This window comes from Callorhinus ursinus, unplaced genomic scaffold (assembly GCF_003265705.2).
Source record: "Callorhinus ursinus isolate GAN/ISIS: 27379988/994484 unplaced genomic scaffold, GSC_fseal_2.0 scaffold25, whole genome shotgun sequence".
Taxonomy (NCBI): Eukaryota; Metazoa; Chordata; class Mammalia; order Carnivora; family Otariidae; genus Callorhinus; species Callorhinus ursinus.
The window spans coordinates 11,750,550-11,776,544 of NW_027397087.1; the positions used below are offsets into that span (position 1 = coordinate 11,750,550).

General features: G+C 39.0%; 2 protein-coding genes across 4 annotated transcripts in view; one reads left to right on the forward strand and one right to left on the reverse strand.

The window, feature by feature from the left end:
- On the reverse strand, positions 1-25,094 carry SLC30A4 (solute carrier family 30 member 4). The gene is made up of 7 exons (XM_025884152.2): positions 24,704-25,094; positions 17,231-17,377; positions 6,448-6,601; positions 4,382-4,580; positions 3,555-3,660; positions 2,627-2,761; positions 1-1,869 (listed from the first exon to the last, which is right to left on the reverse strand). The coding sequence occupies exons 1-7, from the start codon at positions 25,092-25,094 to the stop codon at positions 1,715-1,717; spliced, it is 1,287 nt and encodes a 428-aa protein (XP_025739937.1). The 3' UTR covers positions 1-1,714.
- The window catches only part of BLOC1S6 (biogenesis of lysosomal organelles complex 1 subunit 6), a 140,144-nt gene that overhangs the window by 37,206 nt on the left and 76,943 nt on the right, over positions 1-25,995 (forward strand). The gene's annotated exons all lie outside the window — the stretch shown is intronic.

Here is a 25,995-nt window from a genome sequence, read left to right on the forward strand (position 1 = left end):
TGGGTTTTATTCAATACCTTTAATCCTCATCAACCCTTTTTTGGGGGATACCATCAACTCATGATCATCTTTCAGGTAAATTCAGGTTTTATCTTCGGTTTACTTACAGTGAGGTACTTGGTAGAAAGATGAAATCTGTTTCCTATCCTTCTTTGATATTATAAGTCATCTGCATGTTTATGTAGGCTTTCAATTCATAACCTGTCTGTCTGGTACACTGTACTCTACTCTTGAGTCTCTGAGGACCCCAAGAACCATAGCCGTTCTTGGTTAAGAAACTGTCCCTGTGAAAATGGACTCCTAAAGTGCATAAAGATAATCTCAAAACCAACAGTTGTAAAATGGAACATGAATATTCACAGCTGCCTCTTTAACACAACTGTTACCAATTAAGTTGCATTTGGTTTGGAAAGTTTCATGTTTAGCCTCTCCACACCACAGACTGAATGTCCATCCCTATTCCTGTGCTTTAAAAAACACAAACACTAGGTCAAAAACCCTCGACTTTTCTTTTTTCCAGAGTAATGTCTTCTCCCTATCTCTTTGGGCATTTCTGCTGTGGTATTATTGGAAAACCTCAAAATTATATCTTAGGGTTTCTGGAGTCCCTGGAGAATCCCTAACCCATATCATCAAACAGAAAATCTCTCTGGAGGAATGTGGTTAATCCACATGTGAAAGATGGGCATTATACACTGACCCTTAGTCCTCCAGAACTTTACACTGAAAGGGCCCAATCTAACTAACTGGTAAGGAGGCCGGAAGCAAGGTACCAAGCAAACTTCTAGTTCTTAAAAGGACAGAGGACCACTGTTTACATTTTGCAGTCTCCTCCTATTCTTAAGTAAAGATAATTCTATGAACAATAAAAGGGATTTCAGGAAGACTTAAATCTGACATTCCACACTCCATCCTTACTCCTATATTTCGTTTTACATTATCATATTGCAACTTGAGTTTAAGATGAACTTCTGCCCTTCAGAATAGTATTGAAAATATTTCCTAAATAATCCTAATGACAGTGATCACAATATGTAAAGATTTGGTTCTGATTAAGATTACAAATAACCCAAAATGTTAACTTTGAGATGCAAAACCCCGTAACATCTGGAAAAAACGGTTTATAAAGTATAACTACAATAATAACATTAAGTTATTTGTGAAATAAAACATTTCTGAAACGTGGGAATACATGCTTATTCCACTCTCTGGATAATGTCTAGTACTCTCTGAAATCTGCTGAGAAATAATTTCTGTAAAAAGAGAGCTGGGTGTCAAATTCCAGAAGCCGGATGTCAAGATTACATAATAAAAAAAAAATTCAGTTTTCCAGCACTGGCTCGATAAAAAATGGTCTTTAAAAAGGATTTTTAAATGCAAATACTGAATTCTTGATGCTTCCTTTAAGACATGTACTCTGTCATAATTAATGCAGTGTGGTCTTGGATTGTCTTCTTTGAGGTATCCGTGGAGTCACATCTTACTCTGTGAACAGTGTTTTGGAAACACCTTCATCTGACAATCAGGGTGAAGTCTCATTTTACCATTAAACAGAAACTAGGGCTGTCCGGCTGGAGTGACTGTTCTGAGGGACTCTGCTTGATGTGGACACAGCTGGTAGGGAGTCCATTTCCTCAGGCAGATGTGCGCATTTACTGCCCTCAGTTCTGTGACTGCAGGATGAATAAGGCAGTAGTCCCCAAAACGTATCAAGTTAAGGACTGGAACTCTGACAACGTGCACAAGTTCTGTCCACTTCTTGCCTGTAACTCTGAAGCTGAACAGTACATTTATACATGCCAAATGTGTTCAATAATACATGCTTTGCTTTGGACTGTACTTCCTCCCATTTAGATGAACTTCCAGGAACTGCAATGTCAAGAAAATACCATTACTATTCATTGTACCCAGTTACAATGACACAGGGGAGTAACAATATACAGTGAACCTATTCTTATCCCTTTGATTTCTCCCCTTTTGAAGCTACTCTGTTAGAGAAGTACGTCAGTTTCCAAAGCCAGGGTGGCTTCTCATTATTCCAATCCCTCCAGTCCACTCGCAGGTAGAGAAAGAATAGTAGACATCAATTACAAGTCTTTTGCCCGTTTTTTTTTTAATAAACCCATACACATATTATTTTGATAAATAAAAAGCATCAATCTGTGAAATGACTTTAGGAAATAAAAACAGGCCTAGCTTTTCTTATGTAGAAGAAGCATGGTAAATATACTTCATGCCTTAATCTGAAGGCAAAAATCAATTTGTAATGTCTCATCTTAGGGGCGCCTGGGTGGCTCAGTCGGTTAAGCATCTGCCTTCGGCTCAGGCATGAGCCCGGGGTCCTGGGATTGAGCCCCACGTCGGGCTCCCTGCTCAGTGGGGAGTCTGCTTCTCCCTCTGTCCCTCCCTGCTGTGCTCGCTCACTCTCTCTCAGAAAGATCTCATCTTAGAGATCGAAAATTATTGCTCTGCTGTTACTGATCTGCAACTCACCTTTTGAAAAGCCTGACCCCTCCCTTAAAGCAAATCTTTCCAGCAGAAAAGTCTTCCTACTTAATTATAAGCACAGATGTTTAATTCTAAAGATAAAGTCCATCAACCCCAGCATTTACTATCAGCAACATACTTAGCTGTATGTGTACGATGGCAGTAGGTTTTCCTGAAGTAAGAGACCAGATATTTAAATCTTCCACGGAATATACATCTTCTATTTTCATCAAGGCATCTTTGATATAGTCTACGTTCAAGTGGCTTGGTACACCTATTAGTTCAGAATATATCATTTATAAGTAAAGTTTATTTTGGGGAAGAAAGCTATATATAACTGATAGAACTTTTCTTCCCCCCAAAGAAACCAAATGGTTTTATCAAATTCAGTTTAAATGGACACTTTAAAATATCTTAATACTTTACGATAAACCATGCACACATAAAGCAAGATATGTTTAAGAGATTAATAATTTTTAAAATGTTCACTCTCACTAAAAGAAATATCAAACCTGAATACTTCATTTAACAAATAAGCTAGGATACACAAAAAAAGAAAGGCAAAAAAAAGGGGGGGGGGAACATCCAATGATGATGAACCTGCTGTTGAGAACTTACATACTTAGACATAATATCAGTAGGTAGGGATGTTGAAAATATAACAAAGTATCAAGTTAAATGGGAATTAAGGAATTAATAAACCACTAAACATAATTATATCAAGAATCAAAAAAGAGTTGTATTTTTGTCCCAGCTCCACAGTTTATTAACAGCATTACCTTAAGTAAGCAAGTTATGTTACCCCTCTGAAGCTCAATTTCCTCGTTGGTAAATGGGGATAATGTTCACCTTACCTACTTTTCTTAGCTATTATAAGGATCAAATGGGTAACAGAGGGGAGAGTACATCAATTCTTATATGTTATATACACATAAGTCGTGTAACTATAGCCTAATGAGCATCAGTAAAGAGAAAGACGTGACTCTTACTCTAGGGTGCCCCCCACCCACCAATCTGGTTAAGGGAGGTAATAAACCCACAACGGGGATATTATAGTGAGATCTTACCTTCTAGTATTATAACTATTGTGTCCCATATGATGCGAAATGTTGTAAAAGCCACAAGTAATGAAAATACATATGTACAGATGGGATCAGCAATCTTGTATTCTGGCTGAAAGGCGACAGAACAAAACTGTGTGATTAAATACAGACCAACATAAAACAGACTGTAAAGCAAAGCAAGCCATATTCTGCTCCTGTTCTTTAGCCTTCTATACCAGGACTAAGAATACCTTTATTTTTGGATACTGCAATTGAGAAACATCTTCAGTCTTTCCTGGATTGTTAAAAAAAAAAAAAAAAAAAATTTTTTTTTTTTTTGCCTTTCCTTGTAAGACCTATTTCCAGAAGTTTAATCGTTTGTTCTATTGTTTTCCTCTGTGCCTTCTCTAAATCTTTGACCCAGAACCATAGAATATCAGAGCTGGAAGGACTTTCAGCAGCCACATATCTGGTCTAAGCCTCTCATATAAAAGAGGAGGGACTTGCTCAGAATCAAAGCATTAACGGCACAGCTAAGACTAGAACCCAAATCTCTGGATTTCTAGTCCAGCGTACATTCTGGTACCTAGCAGGTCAGTGACATGGCTTAAAATTGAGTTCTCTAGTGAAGGCAGTCTGGAAGCCCGCTACAGACAAGCTACTCTGAAATGACACTATCATGTTTAGTGCTAGCAAAAGAGCTATACTGATGGCTCAGTGAAGCCTACCTAAATGCAAAATGAGTAAGGCTGACTTTGATATCCAGTATACTGATAAAAGACAATTACCTTAATATTTTTAATATTGAAATTAAATATATTTTAAAATAGAAAAACCAGCAATCCTATTACCTTGAATCTTATGATGTATGCAGCTATTAGTACACCAACACTCTGTACCAAGTCCCCCACGGCATGTACAAATGCAGCTCTCACTGCCAGGCTGTCCTGCCCGTGGTCGTGTCGACAGCCAGAACCTGTGGTAGGAGAATTTGAAGGCAGGGAGTGGGAATGGGAGTGGTGACCAGACTGGTTCAACAGAAACCCCATTCTGTCAAAAATAAAAGAAAACATTATTATTCTTCCTAGTATTGTTGATAAACATTTGTTACAAATCAGACATTAATGAGGCAACAGGGAGCTCATTCATCTAATATATATATATGAGCACCTATTACATATCAGGTACTGTTTGAGGTATTGGGGTCAAAACAGTGAATAAGACAGACATATCCCTATCCCCATGGAGCTTATGTTCTAGTAGAGAAGGGAGAGAAGTAACCAAATAAATACATACTATACTGCCAGGCAATGCAAATGGTTTGAAGAGATGTAAAGCACCACAAGGGGATGGAGAGTGCTGGGGCAGTATAGTCTGTCAGAGAAGGCCTGAGACTCCTCCTGGGCAGAGACCCGGATCAAGTCAGGAAGCAGCATGTGGTGAAAGGGTGTGCTAGGTAGCAGGAGTACCAGGGCAAAGGCCCTTAGATGAGAATGTGCTCTACATGTTTCAAAAAAGCAGGACAGTTGTTGTGGTGAGACTAAAGTGAGCAAGAAGGGGCGCCTGGGTGGCTCAGTCGGTTAAGCGACTGCCTTCGGCTCAGGTCATGATCCCAGGGTCCTGGGATGGAGCCCCACATCGGGGCTGAGCAGGGAGCCTGCTTCTCCCTCTGCCTGCTGTTCCCCCTGCTTGTGTTCGCTCTCTCTCTCTGACAAATAAATAAATAAAATCTTTAAATAAATAAATAAATAAATAGAGCAAGAATGCTAAGGTATGAGTTAGAGAGGCACACAGGATCTTATTAAAAAGGCTATGGTATGGGGCGCATGGGTGGCTCAGTCGTTAAGCGTCTGCCTTCGGCTCAGGTCATGATCCCAGGGTCCTGGGATCGAGCCCCGCATTGGGCTCCCTGCTCCGCGGGAAGCCTGCTTCTCCCTCTGCCACTCCCCCTGCTTGTGTTCCCTCTCTCACTGTGTCTCTCTCTGTCAAATAAATAAATAAAATCTTTAAAAAAAAAAAAAAAAAGGCTATGGTAAAGACTTTGATTTTATTTTAAGTGGGAATAGAAGCCAGTAGGGTAGGGATTGGCAAACCATGGTCTGTAAACCATATGTGACCGACTGCCTGTTTTTGTAAATAAAGTTTTATTGGGACACAGCTGTGCTCATCTGTTTACATACTAAATGTGGCTGCTTTTGTTCTCTAACCGCAGAGTTGAGCAGTTGTGACAGAAACTGCCAGGCTCTCAAAGCCTAAAAGTTATTATCTGGCCCTTTACAGAAAAGTTTTCTGACTGCTGGTCCAAATAAGTATATAACCTAAAAATGTCATAGCTTTCAGGGAAAGTTTGTAGTTTAAAAAAAGTCTTGTTAATATATAAGTTAAAAAAAAAAAACTTTGTCCCACTTAAATTCCAAATTATTTGTCAAATTTCAGTATAACTGAGCAAATGAGAAATTTATAATTCCATCAGTGTTTTATTAACATAAGAAAAATTAAGATACCATATAATTTTAAAATACATATAAATACCACTGCACATTACTGAATGCATGGTATAATAGTCTCTAAGTTCACAGAACTTAAAAATATTAATGTGAAAACAATATAGAGTATATGATACCATAATGGTATATACATGCCATTATAAAATTGTCCAAACCCATAGAATATACAACACCAAGAGAATGAACCTGTATGTAAACTAGGGATGCTGTGTGGTAATGTGTTAATGCTGGTTCATCAACTGTAACAAACGTACCACTCTGATGGAAGATGTTCTTAATGGGGGAAGCTATGCATATATGAAGGCAGTGGGTATATGGGAAATCTCTGCACCTTCTGCTCAATTTTGCTGTGAACCTATAACTATTCTAAAAAATAAAGCTGTTAAATTTTTTTTTTAAATAGAGCTTACATTACATTAACAGCAACTCCAACTGCTGCAGTGATGAGCATTATATCTCCATTTATTTCGTATTTCATATGGATAGTTCTTTGGACAGCTTCATATAGGAGGAATCCCATAAGTATATACACCAACAGCACACTAATCATAGCTGATAAAACCTCTGGAGGGAAAAATATAAACAACAAATATATCTGTAGCATGGCTATTACACTTCATACAAATTAAATATTGTACAATCTTTTATTTATATCTTTCCTCTGAAGAGATGAAAACACTATCATTTCTGTCATATTATTTTCCTTATTTAAAAAGTGTTTAGTAGTTTGCTCTGGACTCTCCACCAACTCATTCTCACCACTCCCCACTTTCCCCTCATCTCTTTAGGGTCAAACTGTGTATACTTAACAGACCATATACATGGTAAAAATGAAAAACTGAAAAAAATTATTTGTAACATACATGATCACAGACTAATTTCCCAGTAGAAAAGTACACTTACAAATCAATAACAAAGTGAAGAACGCATAACAAAAATGGATAAAGGACACAACTACTAATACACAGAAAATTAACAGAAACAACCAATTCATCAAAATCAATCATAATACAAGAAATTCGAATAAGAATATGATTGTTTTTTATCCCTTACTAAATTGGTAAATATTAAAAAGTCCGATGATAGCCACAGTTAGCAAGGATATACTGGTGGAAGTATCAAGTGGAACTATCTTTTTGGAGAGCAGTTAGTAAAATGAAGCAAAATTTTAAACACATGTATTCCTTGATTCTAGGAATCTATTCAATAGAACACATGATATACATGCAAAGATATACCTACAAGGTTTTTCACTGTAACTTCACTAGTATTAAAAAAATATCTGGAGAGAGCTTAAATGTACACCAATGAGGAACTTAATGGTTAAAGTATGATATATACATATGTGGAGTATCATAAAGCCATTTATGTTAAAAAAAAAATCAGGGAAATTGATAATCACAAGAAAGACAAGAAAGTGTTACATCTGGGAAGTGGGACTAGGAGCTTGGGAAACTTAGTTTTCATTTTATTCTTTTTGGTAATGTTTGAAATGTTTTAAGTTTTACCACAAACACATACTACTTTTAGGCTAAAGAAAATAAGGCATGCAAGTATTCATGAATGCACTTTGACCCAGAAATTCTTCTTCTTGGAATGATATCCACATTCATGTTAACTGAGCTACACATATGCAAAATGAGGTGTGTTATGAAGTTATTCATCAAGCACTGTATATAATAGCAAACATCTGAAAACAATAAAAAAGTGATTAGTAAGGGCCCTATAACACGGAATACTATGCAGCTGTTAAAAAAAGGATATAGCTTTTTATGTTCTGATGAGGAGTAATCTCCAAGATACAATGTAATGTGAAAAAAGCAAAGTGTGGATGGTATGTTACTATTTGTGAGAAGAAAAAAGAGAATACATAAACAATATCTGTACATGCAATCTTTGAAAGGACATATAAGACACTTATAAAAAACTGGTTATGAAGAAAATGGGTGGCTGGGAGACAGAGACGACTGCACTATATATGCTTTTATATCATATGAACTTTTACCATGTGAGTATACAGTAGAGATAATCTTGTATCTTTTCAAGATAACACAATAGGGCAATGGGGAGTACTTACGTTTTTAAATAACTAACATTATAATATAAAACAACTATTGACACTCAAAATAATAAAAGCAAGAAAATACTTTTAAAGAAAACTTTTCCTTTAGAGAAACCAGACACTAGACACTAATCTTGTTAAAGGTAAAACAATCTGGGAAACTGTTATCTGAGTCAAGTCATTGCTCAAAGGTTCCAGGCAGTTCAAATATACTGAACTTTGATACATTTTTATTCTGATGCATAAATTACAACAAAGGAAAGTTATCTAGCAGTTATAAGCTGTTTCCTGAACACATCTCAGTAATGTAGCTCAACTCCAATAAAATCCTGTGCATTAGCAGAACAAATGTTGGGATAACACAACATACAAAACCATGGTTTTTGTATTCAAAACATAAGACACTATTCAAAACCATGGTACGAAAACAAAACAAAACAAAACCATGGTACGTCTATTTCTGACATACTAATCATCACACTTCAAAAGACACATGCGGCTGAAGAAGACCGAGAAAGACACTCAGAAATACACAAAGCTGTGAAGAGACTACCACATCAAGTGCAGCTTGAGGATAGGACCAGTTCCATTCCACATCACATTTTCTGTGACATTCAGCAGAGTGGTTGTCATGTAGCAAATATTTATGTATGGATTTGCTGAATGAGGTTAGTTAGGTTGAGCAAGGGAAGATGATAAAAGGCTATACAATTAAGGGTAAGCTAAATGTGAATAATAGGTTATTTACTAAATCCCCCAAAACAGTAAGTAGATTGGTTAGAAGGGGAGAATTAAGCCAAATACAAGACAGAAAATGCATGGAATTTTCATCTTAAATTATAACTGCTGATGGTAAAGTACACACATATTAAAAAAATATATTTTTAAACTGTAAATTTCATGTACTAGCGGTGCTTCATTTTACTCACAAAGTAAGAGAACTTTCTCTTTAAAATTGGAATTTAACAGGGGTGCCTGGGTGGCTCAGTTGTTAAGCGTCTGCCTTCGGCTCGGGTCATGATCCCAGGGTCCTGGGATCGAGCCCCACATCGGGCTCCCTTCTCAGCGGGAACCTCCTTCTCCCTCTCCCACTCCCCCCTGCTTGTGTTCCCTCTCTCGCTGTATTTCTCTCTGTCAAATAAATAAATAAAATCTTAAAAAATAAATAAATAAAATTGGTATTTAACATATACCAATTCTGGGGTGACTGGCTGACTCAGACAGTAGAGCATGCAACTCTTGATCTGGGGGTTGTGAGTTCGAGCCCTACGTTGGGGGTAGAATTTACTTAAAAAATACCAATTCTTCTCAAACTCTTTCCCGCCACACACCCCGCTGAAAAAGAGAACTTTATCATGTAGTCAAGGTTGAAGCTACCAATTAGGCCATATAGTTTTTAAGATGACTTAATCAAATTGTTAATATAAAATTATAAAGCAATACTCTTTACTTCTAAAAATTCATAACTATACAAGTTAATGACAAAGTTGTGATTGCTTATGAAAATCTAAAACCAATAATTAAAAATTCTTTCAAAACCCCCTAATTATAATTAGGTTGATAATACAGTTTTCCTGGGATAGTCCTAATTTATGTCTGCTGTCCTGGCAAAATTATTAAAAGTGCCCCACTTCACTCTCAAAAGTGTCCTGGTTTGGATGCTAAATGGTAAGTTATATTAGTAGGTATGCCAGAGAAAATACTGGATGTCTAGTTAAATTTGCATTTCAGATAAATAATATTTTAGTATAAGTATATCCCAGGCAATATTTCAGACATATTGGGAGTCCTGCAAGAGTGTGTGTGTGCATGTGCAGACCACACACTAAAGCTGGCAACTCCATATCCCAGTGATAATTTTCCTAAACACTTAAAATCACCTTTTTGTGAACTTTTATATAAGGCACAACCAATAAAATAAAATTTATTTTATTTCAAAATAAAGTTAAATGAAAGTCGAACTAAAGCATGAACAGAGAACCTTGGCAGGGAGGATTCCCACACTTAGAAGGCCCACTAGGCTCCTACAGCCTGCAGATGAACACTCACTTTTCCACACCAGTTTTCACCCATGTAAGTAGCATAAAAGGGATCCCAACGTCTGCCCACAGAGTAATGGAATTCAGCTGATTCCTAGAAATTGCTAAACGACATATTAAGAATGCTACTATCAATGATATCCCTTTTCCAGCAATTAATGAGGAATGTGTCATGTCTCATTCCCTTGGTGAAAAGCAAAGACATTCAACTTTTATTTTTTATTCTAATCATCTGTCAAAATGTCTTGTAGACAGAATACTGATAAATGCAAAAAAAAATTTAAGATTTTTAGGGCTGAGATTTATAACCGAGAAGTATAAAACACAGATAATACTATATAGCGAAAAATCCTAGTAGTAGTAATACGATCATTTATTTTGATAAAAGCTCTTTCACTGTGAATAAATTCAACTGGTGAAATGTCATGAATAGGACGAATTAGCATTTACAATTTTTTTCATGGTTTTTTGTTTGTTTTTTTTTTTTTAAGAGAGGGAGGGATAAAGGGGGCGGTTCGGGAAGGGACAGAGGGAGAGAGAGAGAATCTTAAGCAGGACCCACACCCAGTGCAGAGCCTGATGCAGGGCTCGATCTCACAGCCCTGAGATCATGACCTGAGCTGAAATCAAGAGTTGGACGCTTAACCAACTGAGCACCCAGGCGCCCCTTTCATAGTATATTTTAACATGATGGAATGTAGATAAACATAGGCAAGATTTTTTCCTCCCAACATTTAAGAGAGAGGGAAGCTTTCCATCAACAACCAAATTATGACTTCTCCAGTCTTCTCATTCTTGCTCCGGGTTAGTCTCCGGTCACAATAAAGTTTTTCAACACAAAGGCGTACATGACATATGGATTTTTCATTTTTGAAAGGAGACCCAGAACTTTCACAATTGAAACCCCAGATTTCCATGAAAGTTACTACCCCGGGAACTTAGGTAAACTTGACTATAAATGGAAATTTATCATAAATGAAAAATTCTTGAAAGAGATTTTTATGGAAATTCTAGAAAATCTATTATAGTAGTTCCAACACATTTTGCTACTTTACGCACAAATAATTAAATCTTTAAATTCATCTGACTGAACTATCACACTGGAGGAGGGAATAAGATGAGCAAATATGTGTTTTTTATTATAACATCACTTAGGTCTTTTCATTCAGCTGAAATATAAACAAATGTTTATGGTCAATGATCTATTAAGACCGAAATATACCCTGAATTTCACATACAGAGAATAAGCAGTTTTGGTTTGAATGGCTAATAAATGGTAAGAAAAAAAAATCAAATGGGAGAAAACACAGATGACTGTCAAGTTTTGATAGTAATATAAAATGTGAAAAATGTTTACTGCATATTTTAACACATCCATAAATTTCCAAAACTAGAAGTTTTCAAGGTTTATATGAAAAACACCGAGTCGTCCTCTGTCCTCCTGTTAATCTTCATTACAGTACCTTCTTTTGCTTCCTAGCATTTACTATAACTTATAACTGTGTTGTGTACATATTTACTGTCTCTCTCTCCAACCTATACTATTAGTCATTCAATCAACAGGTAACCATTGGGCACCTATTCAGTGAATGAGTAACAATGTGCTTCAATTATGTAAACCACACTCAACCCAAGCATATTTTTTTTTCATGAGTGCTGCCTAAATGTACTGGCCTATCATAACTGTTAACTTTGCTAATGCTATGTTGCCAATAATGAGTATATTTCCTTTAAATTCCAAAACGCTTGTCTATTGCCTCAAAAAACTATAGCAAACATCCAAAGACAGGTTTCAGAGGTTTAAAAAAATGAACAGGGAAGGAGAGTGGAGACAGTATTCCCTCCTGTACTTCCTTTTATGTTATTTCTCTTTTTTTACCTTCTTCAGTAAAACACAGGAAGGAAAGAGAAGGAAATCAATGGGCTGTGCTGGATTTGCCTAGGATTTCCAAATTTGTATTTGTATTTCACCTCACACAGACAACCATACTGCACTCAGGCTAAAGACATCACATAGCATTTTTCAGTGGCCTACTGTTGCCACTGGAATACCAGGCTAAACTGCAAAGCAGTCTTTGGATCCTTTCAGTTCCTATTCTTTTTTTTTTTTTTTAAGATTTTATTTATTTATTTGAGAGAGAGAGAATGAGAGAGAGCACGAGAGGGAAGAGGGTCAGGGGGAGAAGCAGACCCCCTGCTGAGCAGGGAGCCCGATGCGGGACTTGATCCTGGGACTCCAGGATCATGACCTGAGCCGAAGGCAGTCGCTTAACCAACTGAGCCACCCAGGCACCCTTTTCAGTTCCTATTCTAAATAATCTATTTCCTGCCTTCTCACCACTCCCTCTACCCCATACCCAAGGTGCCCAGCACTCTCAAACTGACTTTTGGCCCAACATGGACCACCTCACTCACGTCTTCCTTCTGCCTCAGCAAAAACTCCTATTTCTAGGAGGTACCTATTCTTTTTTTTTTTTTTTTTTTTAGGAGGTACCTATTCTTTTCCACATGTTCAGGTGATATGAATTCTTGCTAAGATGTGAATCATTAATTGGCATAGCCCTCGTCAGGGGTGGGAGGACGTTGTTAAAATGAATCACTAACCAGGGAGAAGAGATTTTGTTTTTTTGGCTGCATGTACAGGGAAAGAGATTTTTTAGCTGAATACTTTCTGCTCCTTTAGCATCAGGGAATGAAACAGCAAACGACAGAGAATTAGCACTGCACAGTGGGTAACAAATCACAAATCTACTGTAGTAGAGCCATCATCTAGCCACATCTGCCAAGGTCTTTGCTGAGTGGAACTACACTCTGCTATAAGACTCCTGCACTGTACTTTGCCATTAACCTAGGCCGATGATTTGCATTGCCAAAATGTAAATCCTGCTTTTTTATTTCAAATACAAACAACTCTTACTAAGTCCTTTTACACGGTAAGATACAAGATAGAATCTCTATCTTAATCTAATCCTTGCTGCTTCTTCAGCCCAAGAACTCACAGAAAAGCCTTAAAATAAAAGTCAATTAAGCTCATAATCCACAGAGAAGGATAAAAGTAGAAAGCAAGGGGATAGCACTGTTCTCTTGAGAATAGCAATTCCCCTTTGGGAGATAATGCTGTTTATCCTAAGGATCTGTGGGATTTCTGCTACAGTGTGTTTCATTGAGTTCTGTTTTTTTTTTTTTAAAGATTTTATTTATTTGAGAGAAAGAGAATGAGAGATAGAGAGCACGAGAGGGAAGAGGGTCAGAGGGAGAAGCAGACTCCCTGCTGAGCAGGGAGCCCGATGTGGGACTCGATCCCGGGACTCCGGGATCATGACCTGAGCCCAAGGCAGTCGCTTAACCAACTGAGCCACCCAGGCGCCCCAAGTTCTAAGTTTTATGAAGTTCCAGGATAAGAGGACATACCCAGAGTCAAATGAATCCAGGCATTTAAAAATATCTCATATATGGTTCCTAGCCTGCTCCCCCTTTTCCCACATAAGAACTGCCACTGTAGCTCACCGTAAAGTAATAAAGAAAAGAAAAACCTGAATGACTTTACACAATCTGTGAGTTCACACGAAGGAAAGAAATGTACCACCAGAATGGAACAGATCCCTGGGACAGCTATTTGGTCCTCCCCTCAAAACTAAAAACACCTTTCTCTCACCCTCACTAAATGATTTTTGCTAAAATAAATTTAGTTACATTGCCAAAAATGTTACCAAAGGGGTACCTGGGTGGCTCAGTTGCTTGTGTCCAGCTCTGGATTTTGGCTCAGGTGAAGAGATCGAGCCCCATGTGGGGCTCCACACTCAGTGGGGAATCTGCTTGAGATTCCCTCTCCTTCTGCCCCTCCCCTGTTCTTTCTCTGGAATGAATAAATAAATCTTAAAAAAAAAAAATTACCAAAGACCTGAGTTAAAAAGTACAGCTCTAAAAACTGCTGCTTAATCATCAGGGTGAATCACCTTACTTTTCTCCTACTAACTAACTGAGACAGTTATGCTCAGAGAATTCTGATTAGCAGGGAGGGAAGGCAAGTAATTTGGGGGTGTGGAGCATTTGAGAGATATGAGAAGTGTGGGAAGGATGATATACTGGTAGGGAGAAGAGGGAAGGAAAAGAAGATTGGAACTAGCTTTTATTGGGAATTCACTCTGGGCCAGATCTACCAGGTCAGGTACTTAGACCTTACCACCTTACGTATTCTTTACAATTCTGCAATGCAAGTGTTATCATTCATATTTTACAAACAAAACCAAAAACAAACCCTTGTACGTAGATTAAATCATCTCTAAAAGGTCGTATAGCTAGTAAAATTGCAGATCTCTGATCTGAACCAAAGACAACTTATTCACAAAACTCTACAAGTGGAAAGTACCAAATGGACTGCTCCTGCCTGACGTCAGGGGGAAACTCCTCTGACTAATTTCTTACTTAGTTAAAGGGACTGAGAAGTCAGGCTGTACCATCCCGTTATATTATGAATCAAAGAACTTTTTATAGTGTAGTTTGTGAATATAATCACAGTTTCAGAATTACAGATAAATATTTTCAAGTCCCAAATATTTTAGTCCCCAAATTTCAAAAATATCCCATTCCTAGTTTGGAAACTGGTTTAATTTACCCCAACACAAGTGATTGGAGGTTCATGAGCTGTATTAAATGATCTGTTTCACAGTTTTCATGTCCTTATTTACTCAGCCTGAATAAGCAACAATTCAGCTAATAATCTTGTATACTGCACTTATTACTGCCAGACACACAGAGTTTAATATTATCTATTTCCATCCCTACTTCATTCATGGTCTAGAACAAGATACAATTTCATACAAACAGCTAATAAAAATGTAACAAACGCTATTAGGCATGTATAAACTGTTAGAAGCAAACAAAAAGGAAATAAATTTAAGGAATGGTATCCACAGACACACACTTCCAGGTCTAGAACTGGGTATACAGTATGCTGCCTTCTGCATCAGACAGGGTGGCAGGGAATGGGATATGAACATGTATGAGAAACACATAAGGTAAGGTGGTAAAGCACTGGTGACCCAATCACTTGCTTGTCTCTGCTGTTTTTATTTGAATGAACTCTCAGGGGAGAGGAGTCAAATGCTGTATCTAGTCCATAATTGTGAACTTTGTACTTTTAAGGAAAAAGGAATATTTGACTTTCTACAGAAACTTGCAGAGATAAATAGGAACATTCAGTTCTATTCTCTCTCACCTTTTCACAGTGCTTGCTGTCTATGAAGAAATGAAGTGACTAAAGTATTTCTTTGATATCTAATAGAATTTCCATGATTATGGGTTCTTATTATATGTAGGACTTTCTATGTTCTGTTACTACATGTTTCTGAGAGGAGAATTCCACTATTTTCATTAGCGTTCCAAGGGGTCTATAATCTAAAAGGTTAAGAGCCGCAGGATAAAATGAAATGCACTCTTTCAAACAGTGGTAGAAGGTAAAAAACCCCATTCCATAATGCTGGGTTTGAATGTTAGATCTTAAATTGAAGGTGTTTAAATCACAAGAAATTAAAGTTTGAAAATAATCTTGAAGTTGTTTAAAAAGCCCAAGGCAATCCGGTAACAAATGACTGTATAATATGTTGATAAGCAGTGGGTGCACTGCGCAGTGGGTAACAAATCACAGACACACCTCAGGGCATTAGCTCTCTGGTATAGCAAGCAGCGGACAGTGCTGAGGGGTAGGGGTGCCGGAGATTTCCCAACCCGATGATCTGGATAGCTACTTGGGATGTAGTCTTTCAGGTACAATGGAGTTTTACACAGAAGGCCCAGTGACTAAATTTTAGAAGACCTAGATGCTGAGTTAAGATGAAGGTAAAAAGTAACCAAGAAGGGGAAGAACTGACTGATATATTAGCCAAGAAGGTCAGTGTCTCTACAAAATTAAACTGCAAGTTGTTAATTCTGTTAAGACAGGTTTTGTTAAAGCTACCTAAATGTCAGCTTCTGGATTCTAAGCAAATGACATTTGGACATATGGCATTTCACATACTAGTTCACATAATTGTTTTATACATATTTTTAAAATAAGTAAAAAAATCTAAGAACACAGTAACACAGAAAGAGTTGTATGGATAACAATGTATGATTTTAACCTCTCAAATATTTGTTCAAAATAGGAAAATAAAAATATGTATACCGTTAAAGAAAAAAACTTAATGACACTTGTCAACACCTGCTAAAGAAGACTTTATTCAAGGGGGGAAGCTACCAAGAAAGGTAGAGGACCACTGCAATAGAACTCTGCACTGGGCCGGGTGGGCGGGGAGAGATTGGGTTCAGCTCTGAATACTGTATGGGCAAGTGGGAATTTAGAGCCAAGGAGCAGTGTGGGAGTCAGTGAATGGAAAATTCCTAAGAGGAAACATCAGGGGTGAGGGAGATTCTGGCTAAACTGACTTAAGAGAATTTTCGCTAGAGACAGGCCAGTGCAATGAGACATCACCTAGGGGATAACCCATCAGATACTGAGTGGGGGGGTTCTGTTAAACTGGCTTAGCAGGGTTCTTGCTAAAACAGAATTTTATAAGGAAGTACACAGATGGGCTTGGGAAAAGGTTCAGGAGACTGACTAAAATTTGGTCAAGCAAAGAATCTTTATCAGCATTTACAGAATTATGATGATACAATGGCAGCAACAAAGGTCAGCCACACAGTATATGTGAAACATATTACTGTATCGCTTAAGATCTGGGCTAAGCAGCCTTTGGCTGGAATACCTGAAGTGTGAGAAAGCAGCTAATACCCATTAGCATAAACTCATGTGGTTTTGCCTGGTTGAGTAAACTGAAGGTAAACTTTTTTCTGATAACATCTTTAGGAAACAGGGAATAACATTTAAAGATTAATGATTACCATATAATTTTATATGTGTAAACTGTTTAAAGCTGACTAGGCTGAATGTATCCTGGACTATATGTATCTGAATAAATCTTGTTCATCTATTTCCATTTGCTTTATTCAAATAGGTTATCACCAGAAAGATTTCAGTTACTCAGAGGTTAGTTATAGTTCATTGTGGTTTTACTATGAAATTTTATAAACCAAAAGAAATTACCAATTACCTACCTAAGCGATGGAATCCAAAGGTGAATCTTTTGGTTGGTGATTTTGAAGATAGCCACAAAGCAAGCAGGGTCAGTATGATAGCGCTTAGGTCAGTTAACATATGAAGTGCATCTGTCATGATTGCTAGGCTGTTTGCAATGTATCCACCTTGGAGTAAGGGTGAGAGGGAAGAAGGAATAAGTTAATTAAAATAATAAACATAAGCAAACCAAAAATATGTAACATCCTACAAAACATCAAATTTGAGCTAAATCTTTATCCTATTACAATTAAATCAAGATACCCTGAAATTTTATGCAAAACATTAAATATGTGTATTTTTGTGGTGAAAATGTCCATTTCTATGGACAGATTCTCTGAGGAGTCAATGACCTTAAAAACATTAAGAACTGGGGTGCCTGGGTGGCTCAGTTGGCTAAGCGTCTGCCTTTGGCTCAGGTCATGATCTCAGGGTCCTGGGATCCAGCCCTGCTGTTGGGCTCCCTGCTGCTTCCCCTGCTTGAGCTCATGCTCTCTCTCTCTCTCTCTCTCTCAAATAAATAAAATCTTAAAAAAAAAAAAAAATTAAGAACCACTAAACTGGGCTCTAACACATAGAAATTTTGTGTTTTAGCACTGCAGCTTTTACTCAACCTACTAATCCTACTATTAGTGAAATTAATAACCACAGTATCTAAATATTACAAGAAAGCTGAAGATAGATACTCACTTGTTTGAGAGGGTTTGACCACAAAATTAAACTGAAGAAATTTTTTAAATGTACATTAGTTCAAAATGAAGGATACAGATAACTGATTCCCTTGGGTATAGATAACAGTGTCTCAGAGAGATTAAAGGTGGTATTTAGAATAAAATTTTTCCAGGCATTATATGTATATGTGATATATAAAATTAATTTTGTATACGTGTGTGTGTGTATATATATATGTATGTTGTTCTATTATGGTTAACCAATTGTCCTAGCGCCATTCATTGAATAAGCTTTTTATACACAATATTCAAACCTTTATGTGTATCAGAATCACCTGGAAGATTTGTTAAACTACAGATTGCTTGCTCCACTCCCAGAATTTCTAATTCCAGAGGGCTGGATGAGGCCTGAGAGTTTCCATTTTTAACATGTTCCCAAGGTGATGTCGATGCTTCTAGTCTTGGTATCTTTGAGAATCACTGTTAAAATGAACTTCATGATCAGGGTGTTATGACATATAAGTGTGCTGAGCCGCTGTTCCCCTCTTTCTGGGATGAGTGTGCAGAGCCAAGAGCAGCAGGCGACTGAGCTGGTGATCTTGTAATCACATCAATTTACTCCAGTGTGGTCTATACAAATACCACTTTTAATATTCCCTTGACATTAAAGAGCTGGAAATCACTGAGAAAAATACAAGTTGGTGGCTAAGAGGGTTTTGGACTCTCTGAGACTCTCTCAGCAAGTTACTTAATACTTTTGAGCCTCAGTTTCCTTATCTGTAAGGGTAATACCTTAAAGCTGTACTGTCCAGTAAGTCTCCGAGATGATGGAAATGTTCTATCTGTGCTGTCCAGTAGAGTAGCTACTAGTCACATGTAGCTTTTGAGCATTTGAAATATGGATAATGCAACTGAGGGATTTATTTTATTTAATATTAGTTAACCTAAAGAGCCATGTGTTGATAATCATCAGCAAAAAAATAGAGTAAGGACCTCTGAAAATCATCTCCTCTATGAAAGTAATGAGAACATGGGCAAAAATGGTCCAAATCAGTTTTTTAGAACTCTGGAAATTAACCAAAGACTGATACAGGTAGTATTCATTCAAGGAAAACAATTGAATCTTTATAAGAACATCGAAAATTCTGTAGCCTTGGACCCCCCTCTCTCTCTCCCGTTCTATGGCAGCCCTGAAAACCAATAGGCAACAATCGTAGTGAAAACCAGCCTGGGGGCACCTGGATGGCTCAGTTGGTTAAGCGACTGCCTTCGGTTCAGGTCATGATCCTTGAGTCCCCGGATCGAGTCCCGCATCAGGCTCCCTGCTCTGCAGGGAGTCTGCTTCTCCCTCTGACCCTACCCCCTCTCATGTGCTCTCTTTCTTTCTCTCTCAAATAAATAAATAAAATCTTTAAAAAAAAAAAAAAAAACAGCCTGGCAGCCACTGCAAGAGATGAAATGGGGGTTAGAGATACTTACAAGCCCCATTCCCAAAGAACTATCATTATTTGATCCGCCTGGTAGTTCCCTGGGGAAAAGCACAGTAGCAAGGCCGTTTTGACTTGACTTAGGATCTGTCTTAGGCAAACCCTAAGGAATGTTTGTCAAAAAACAATCCAAGGGAATTGTTTAATACTGCAGCTGCCTGAAACAATAGGTGACAATGTGCTCCCTGTATTCTGAAATTTCACAATCATATACCTTGGTATGGGTTTATTTTCACCCAATTTGCTGGGTTTTTGTTGACTCTTTTTATCTGGAAAGGTATACACTTCAATTCTGGGCAAATTTCTTAAACTATATTGTTGACAGTTTCTTTTCTTCTGTTTTCTCTAGTCCCCGAATTCCTATTATTTGGAGTTTGGATTGATACACTAATTTTCTTATGTTTTTCCTCCTATTATATATTTCTATCTTTTTGCTCTACTCTGAGATATCTTAGTTCATCCTGTAACTTTTTTATGGAGTTCAAAATTTTTTTGTTTTTATTGTTCAAAAGCTCTTTACCTTGAATTTCTTGTCTATTCTTGTAGGTACATATCTCTTATTTCTGTGGATACTAACTATGTCTGTTTAACTAATTTCCTTATTTTAGTCTTCCTCTTGACCCACACTTCTAGGGGTACCAGGTGCAACCAATTCTGGGCCTACTTAGGATTCTGAAGAACAGTAGTTCTCAGTATGGTCCCCAGTATCAGGATCTCCTGTGAACTTGTAAGAAATGCAAATTCTCAGGCCCTATCCCAGACCTACTTAATTAGAAGCTCTCACCCAGCAATTTGTGTTTTAATAAATTCTCTAGGTGTTTCTGATGAATTAGTGTAAACTGGGTTGATTCTTGGCTTTCCCCAACTGCTGCATAGGAGGTGGTTTTCTTGGGTCTATTAAGTCAGTTATTTCTTTTATCTATCTCCTTTCTAGTTTCCCAAAGTTATGTTGTTATTATCTTGTCTCCAGTTTTCCCCATCTATGTGGACACATACACACACAGACCCACATGTGGATGGATATATGGCTATATACATATATATACATTTAAAAATCCCTTTATTTTAGTTTGAGAGGCTTCAGGAGAAAGTACATTTAGATACATGAGTTCATTTGCCATCTTTACTGGGAAGTCTGCATTCATTCTTCAAGCTTTTTCACTCCCAATAAAAATGCAGTTGTTAATCAATGACTATTACTAAATTCAAAGGATAGTTTAGTTCTCATTAGACCTCTCAGCAGCTTTAACTTATTTATTTCCACTTGGAAATACTCTATTTTCTTAGATTCTGAAATACCTGTTTGTCTTTTGCCTGACGTCTAAAGTTGAGTTCCTCAAAACAGACTCTGTAGGTGGTTTTTTCCATTCTGATAGTACTACACACTGTATCTCTTAACTTGACCTCTCTTCTGAACTATGGACTCACATCTAACAGCTCACTAGACATCTTTACTGACTATTTTACATACATGTGATAATGAACACTGTCTAAAACAACCCTTGAGCCCATGCCTAAATCCTGCTCTGTATTTTCTCCCTGCCTAATTAAAAGACATAAAATTCCATACACTCAGTTGCTTAGGTGAGAAACTTCAGAATCAACCCCCACATCTAAACCATTAGTCAATTTTGTTAATGTTACCTCTAGAATATTTCTCAATCTCCCTCCACACCAGTCCAAGCCATAACTGTTTCTTTTCTGGACGTCTGCAATAGTTTACTTGCTTCCATTCTTGCACCCTCCAATCCATCTCCACATAAGGGCCAGAATAATCTTTTAAAAACATAAATCCCATCATATCACTCTCCACTTAAAAGCCCTGACTGGTTTTTCATTGTACTTAGAATTAAAAACTACATTCATAATATGGTCTATCAGAACCGGCCTGATCTGGTCCTCTGGCCTCTTTCTTATTATATTCCAGTGAAACTTGCCTTCTTTTTAGGTCCTTTTAAAGAATTGAAGGTTTTTAGGACCTTTGTACATGCTGTTCTCTTCACTTGGAAAACTCCTCCACTCCTTTTGCTTGAATAACTTTTTTTTTTTTTTTTGGTTTAACTGTAGCTGGCTCATACATAAACTATGTCCCACTGGTTACTATGTCTTATAGTACCTTGTTCTTTTGCTTCATAACACTTAAGGCCATACGGACTTTAAATTTATTTATTTGTTTAACATCTGTGCCCTCCATTAGACTGCTTCAGATAGTAGGTTTTATTATTTTTTTAAAAGAGTTTATTTATTTGAGAGAGAGAATGAGACAGAGAGAGAGAGCATGAGAGGTGGGAGGGTCAGAGGGAGAAGCAGACTCCTCACCGAGCAGGGAGCCCAATGCAGGACTCGATCCTGGCACTCCAGGATCATGACCTGAGCCAAAGGCAGTCGCTTAACCAACTGAGCCACCCAGGCGCCCCAGATAGTAGGTTCTGTAAAAGTACTCAAAAAATGCTTGCTGAATGATCTAAAGTTTCAAAGCAAGTTAGTGGCAAAGCCAAGATTCAAAATCAAGTCTTCTCTTTCAGATCTTTAAATTACTTCATTTTTTAAATTACTCCATACTTTCTATATAAGACGCCTCATTTCTAAGTGCTTTTGATACACTTTAATAAATGCTCTACTATATACAATTTAATTCTATGTAATATTCTGAATATATTTTTTAAAGATTTTATTTATTTATTCATAAGAGACAGAGAGAGAGAGAGGCAGAGGGAGAAGCAGACTCCCCACTGAGCAGGGAGCCCGATGCGGAACTCGATCCCAGAACCCTGGGATCATGACCTGAGCCGAAGGCAGACACTTAACCATCTGAGCCACCCAAGCACCCCTGAATATTTGTTAATGCTTATCCTAAGTATTAGTATTTTTGTATTATTTAACATAAGATTTTTATCTGTGAAAATAAAGTCAGTATTTTAAAAAAAATACTTATTGTGGCTTTCACAAAACAACATTTATCAAATAAGAGGTTTCAAAAATGGTATGTCAGGACAATTTTATCTTAATAATTTTTATTTAGGTAAAATAAGCTCTAATTTTAAGGGGGAAAATTGTGATTAATATGATTTTAACTTCAAATACAAAATATTAACTTCAAGAATTACTAAGTCTGGAGCGCCTGCATAGCTCAGTCAGTTAAGCGTCTGCCTTCAGCTTAGGTCATGATCCCAGGGTCCTGGGATGGAGCTGGGAAGCGTAGGGCTTCCTGCTCAGTGGGGAGTCTTGCTTTTCTTCCTCTCCCTCCGCTCCCCCCGTGTGTGCATGAGCACGCACTCTCTCAAATAAATAAATAAATCTTAAAAAAAAAAAAAAGAATCACTAAGTCTTACTGACTCGATAATCTAGCTGTGTGAATTTGGGCAAGTCACTGAATCTTAGTCTGTAGAGGCCATGCCTTCTTACCTGGACACAACTTCACTTTTACTTTCTTTACAGCTTAAGCATTTATAATTCTCTATCACAATAAAAATTAATTCAACATAAGTTTATTGAATGTCTATTCTGTACCAGTCACTGTTGTAGATGCTGGGAATGCAGCTTGTATTTCAGTGGAAGACGACGACAGATATTAAACAAGTGAATATACAAACAAGATAATCTCAAGATGCTGAGGGCTTTTAAAGTTAGGGAGAGAACAGGGGAGATGAGATATTTAGTCAGTCAGAAAAGGTCTCTCAGAGTTATCTTTTGGGGTAAGATACGAATGTCAAGAAACCAGCCCAGAGAAGACTGGGGAAAAGGCACTCCAGGTTAAGCAGTGTTTTTCAACTGCAGGCCCTGATCTGTGGAACACGAAATCAATTAAGTGGGCTGGGGCCATAACTGAAAAAAAAAAATACTAGAACACATCTCAAGAAATGAGACTTTTGTTTCAGTTATACATATATTTACACATATATGTGTGTGTGTGTGTGTACTTTACATATGTATGCATGCATGCCTACCCAGGTCACAATGTTAAGTGTAGTTTTTAATATAGTGAGATCAAGAAAGTTTGAAAGCCACTGAGGTAGAGGGACCAGCCAGTTTGAAGGCCTTATGGACAGGAAAGAGCTTTGTGAGACACAGGGAGAAAGAAGGACAGCATGTCTGAAGTGTGCACTGGGGAGAAGAGGTATAAAATGAGGTACGAAATGTATATAATTTTCCTATATATAACCTCTGGCCAGCATCTTAATCTGGACTGCCACCTGTTCTCTTAATGGTTAATCATTAAGAAACAACATGGCAGATTTATCTCCCTGCTTTAATGTCACTTTGTAAACTGTCACTAAGAGAAGTTAGCAGTTACACTAATGTGACTGAAATTAATCTCTAAGAATATATTTTATAGTGAGAATGTACTACTTGAATTATCAAAAAGTGAAAAAACGGGATGCCTGGGTGGCTCAGTCCGTTAAACGTCTGCCTTCCGTTCAGGTCATGATCTCAGGGTCCTGGGATGAGTCCTGGGGATGAGTCCTGCATCGGGCTCCTTGCTCATCGGTGAGCCTGCTTCTCTCCCTGCCTCTGCCCCTCCCCCAGCTTGTGCTCTCTCTCTCTCTCTCTCTCTCTCTCTGGCAAATAAATAAATAAACCTTAAAAAAAAATACTGTAAAATGTGAAAAAACCAAGTTCATAAACCCTGGGGGAGCCCTCTGGTTCCTTTCAGATCCTTACTATAATGAAAAACTTTAAACGTCAGTTGGTAGTATTTAATTTTGCAAATCTCTTGGATATAAATACAAAAGGAAATACTAACAAAGAAGAGACCGCTTAAGTCAAATGTAGAGAAAAAAGTAAGGAGCCTGGGACTGTAGATGTGCCTCTTCCACTAACCAGCCAAGTGTCCTCACAACTTGTTTCACTCTCGGGGCCCTCAGATTCCTTATGTGTGAAAAAGAAGGAAGAGCAGGTGTTCAGTAGGTCATTTCATACTGTAAAATTTTATGATTCTACGTTTAGATCACTTACTATTTTAAATGATGCAAAAACTAACCTGGTGTTTTATCAGAATTTTTTAAAGAGGAAGTTACATGATATACGATGAAGCTAATGTACTTAACTTTACAGTAGGTGTCACAGTGTTTGGAGAAGAGAAGAAAAAGTCAAAAGTTATCTCTGAAAGTTTATGTCGTACTTGGGTTGATCTGCACTTTGGAACCGTGTGGACTTTTCCTATCACGAGATCAGTATCTTGATAAATAACAAATTTCCTGAAAAGAAAGTTTAAACCTCAAATCATGTGTAACTAAAGCTTGACAATAACCCTCGGGCCAAGGTAAATGGAAAGTGAGTTGGCAACACAACTCACCTACAAGTTCTCCAATCATGAAAAGCAAGTAAAGAACGGCAGCAATGGTCAATCTGGTTTTCACCTTTCTCTGCTTCAGTAACTCTCGCTGTCTGCTGCAGTTGTCACAGGGGTCCACCTTCAAACTCAGCTGACTGTTGGTCAAAGCTAAGTCCTGGTCCAGTAAGGAATCGTCGTCGGCCTGCAGGGCCGGGTGCGCCCCGTTAATAGGCCTTTCTGGGATTTCAGAACCATCATCGGCCACCACAACTCGAAGTTTGTTAAACCGAGAAAGCCCCTCGTCCCCCACCTCGTCCGAGAAGTCAAAGGCGCTGGTGTCATTTAAAAACAGCGGCGCATCATCCTTCCTTAGCAGAGATTTGAGGCGCTTCCACGCGCCGGATCCGGCCATGGCAGAGGCTGAGCCGCCGCGGCACGGAAAGGCTCGGTGCAGGCGGCCGGCCGGCGGCTCCTACTTCACCGGAGCGCCAGTTCCCGATGGCACCGCCGCGCGTCCCTCCCCATCCTGTGGAAAACGAAACACGTTAACACGTTATAAATCAAAGGCGCCCCAACACTGCCCACAAGTTCCGAAGCCCCGGGCGGCGGGGGCGCCAGGCCGGCCCGGAGGCGCCCGGGCTCCGCGAAGGGGCGGCGCGTCTACCTGGGGCGCTGCCGCGGGGCCGCCGCTCATCTCCCCGCCCCCGGCCGGCTCGGCGGGGCCGACTCGCACAGCTCGGGCCGGGGCCGCGCGGGGAGTCGGGCAGTCCTCGCCCCTGCCGCGCCCGCAGCTCCAGGCCGGCTCCCCTAGTCTGACAGGTTCGGGGCCGGGCGCCGGGGGCCGCCGTCTCTCCCCGCCCTGCGCGAGGCTGCGCGCGTGCGCCGGCGCGGCCGCAGGCCAGGAGCGCGAGGGAGGGGTCGGCACGAGCACACGCAGGCCCGCTGCGCAGGGCTGCGGCGCCCGCGAGGGGCGGGGCAGGGGCGCGCGCCGCATCCCCCGCCCGTCGCCCCAGTCCCGGCTGCGGAGCCCGGCGCGCCTACCTCTGGCCGAGGGGCGCTCACAGGGATGCCCGCGTCTCCGGCGCAGCCCTTGCCACCTCCCCAGGCGGAGAGGCATGAGCGGATGGAGCCGGGGCCTGCGGACTAAGTGGGTAGATTCGAACGGTCCGGCCCGCCGGGCGTTGCTGCCCGAGCTCGCTCCACCCAACGAGGGCCTCAGGAATCTTGGGTCAGGATCTTGGTTGCAGATCCGCGGCAGAAAACCATTTTAGCGCTTTCTTGCTAAGTGAGAAACCCAGCAGCTTTCTTTCCTC

What these genes read in the sequence shown, in the direction of transcription:
- SLC30A4 (XM_025884152.2), bottom strand. Translation starts at nt 25,094, where the DNA reads ATGGCCGGATCCGGCGCGTGGAAGCGCCTCAAATCTCTGCTAAGGAAG. An exon ending in GGAGTTGCTGTTAATGTAAT is followed by an intron (nt 4,581 to 6,447) that starts GTAAGCTCTATT and finishes TATTTTTGACAG; the next exon opens with AATGGGGTTTCTGTTGAACC. An exon ending in CATCGTACACATACAGCTAA is followed by an intron (nt 1,870 to 2,626) that starts GTATGTTGCTGA and finishes TTGACATTGCAG; the next exon opens with TTCCTGGAAGTTCATCTAAA.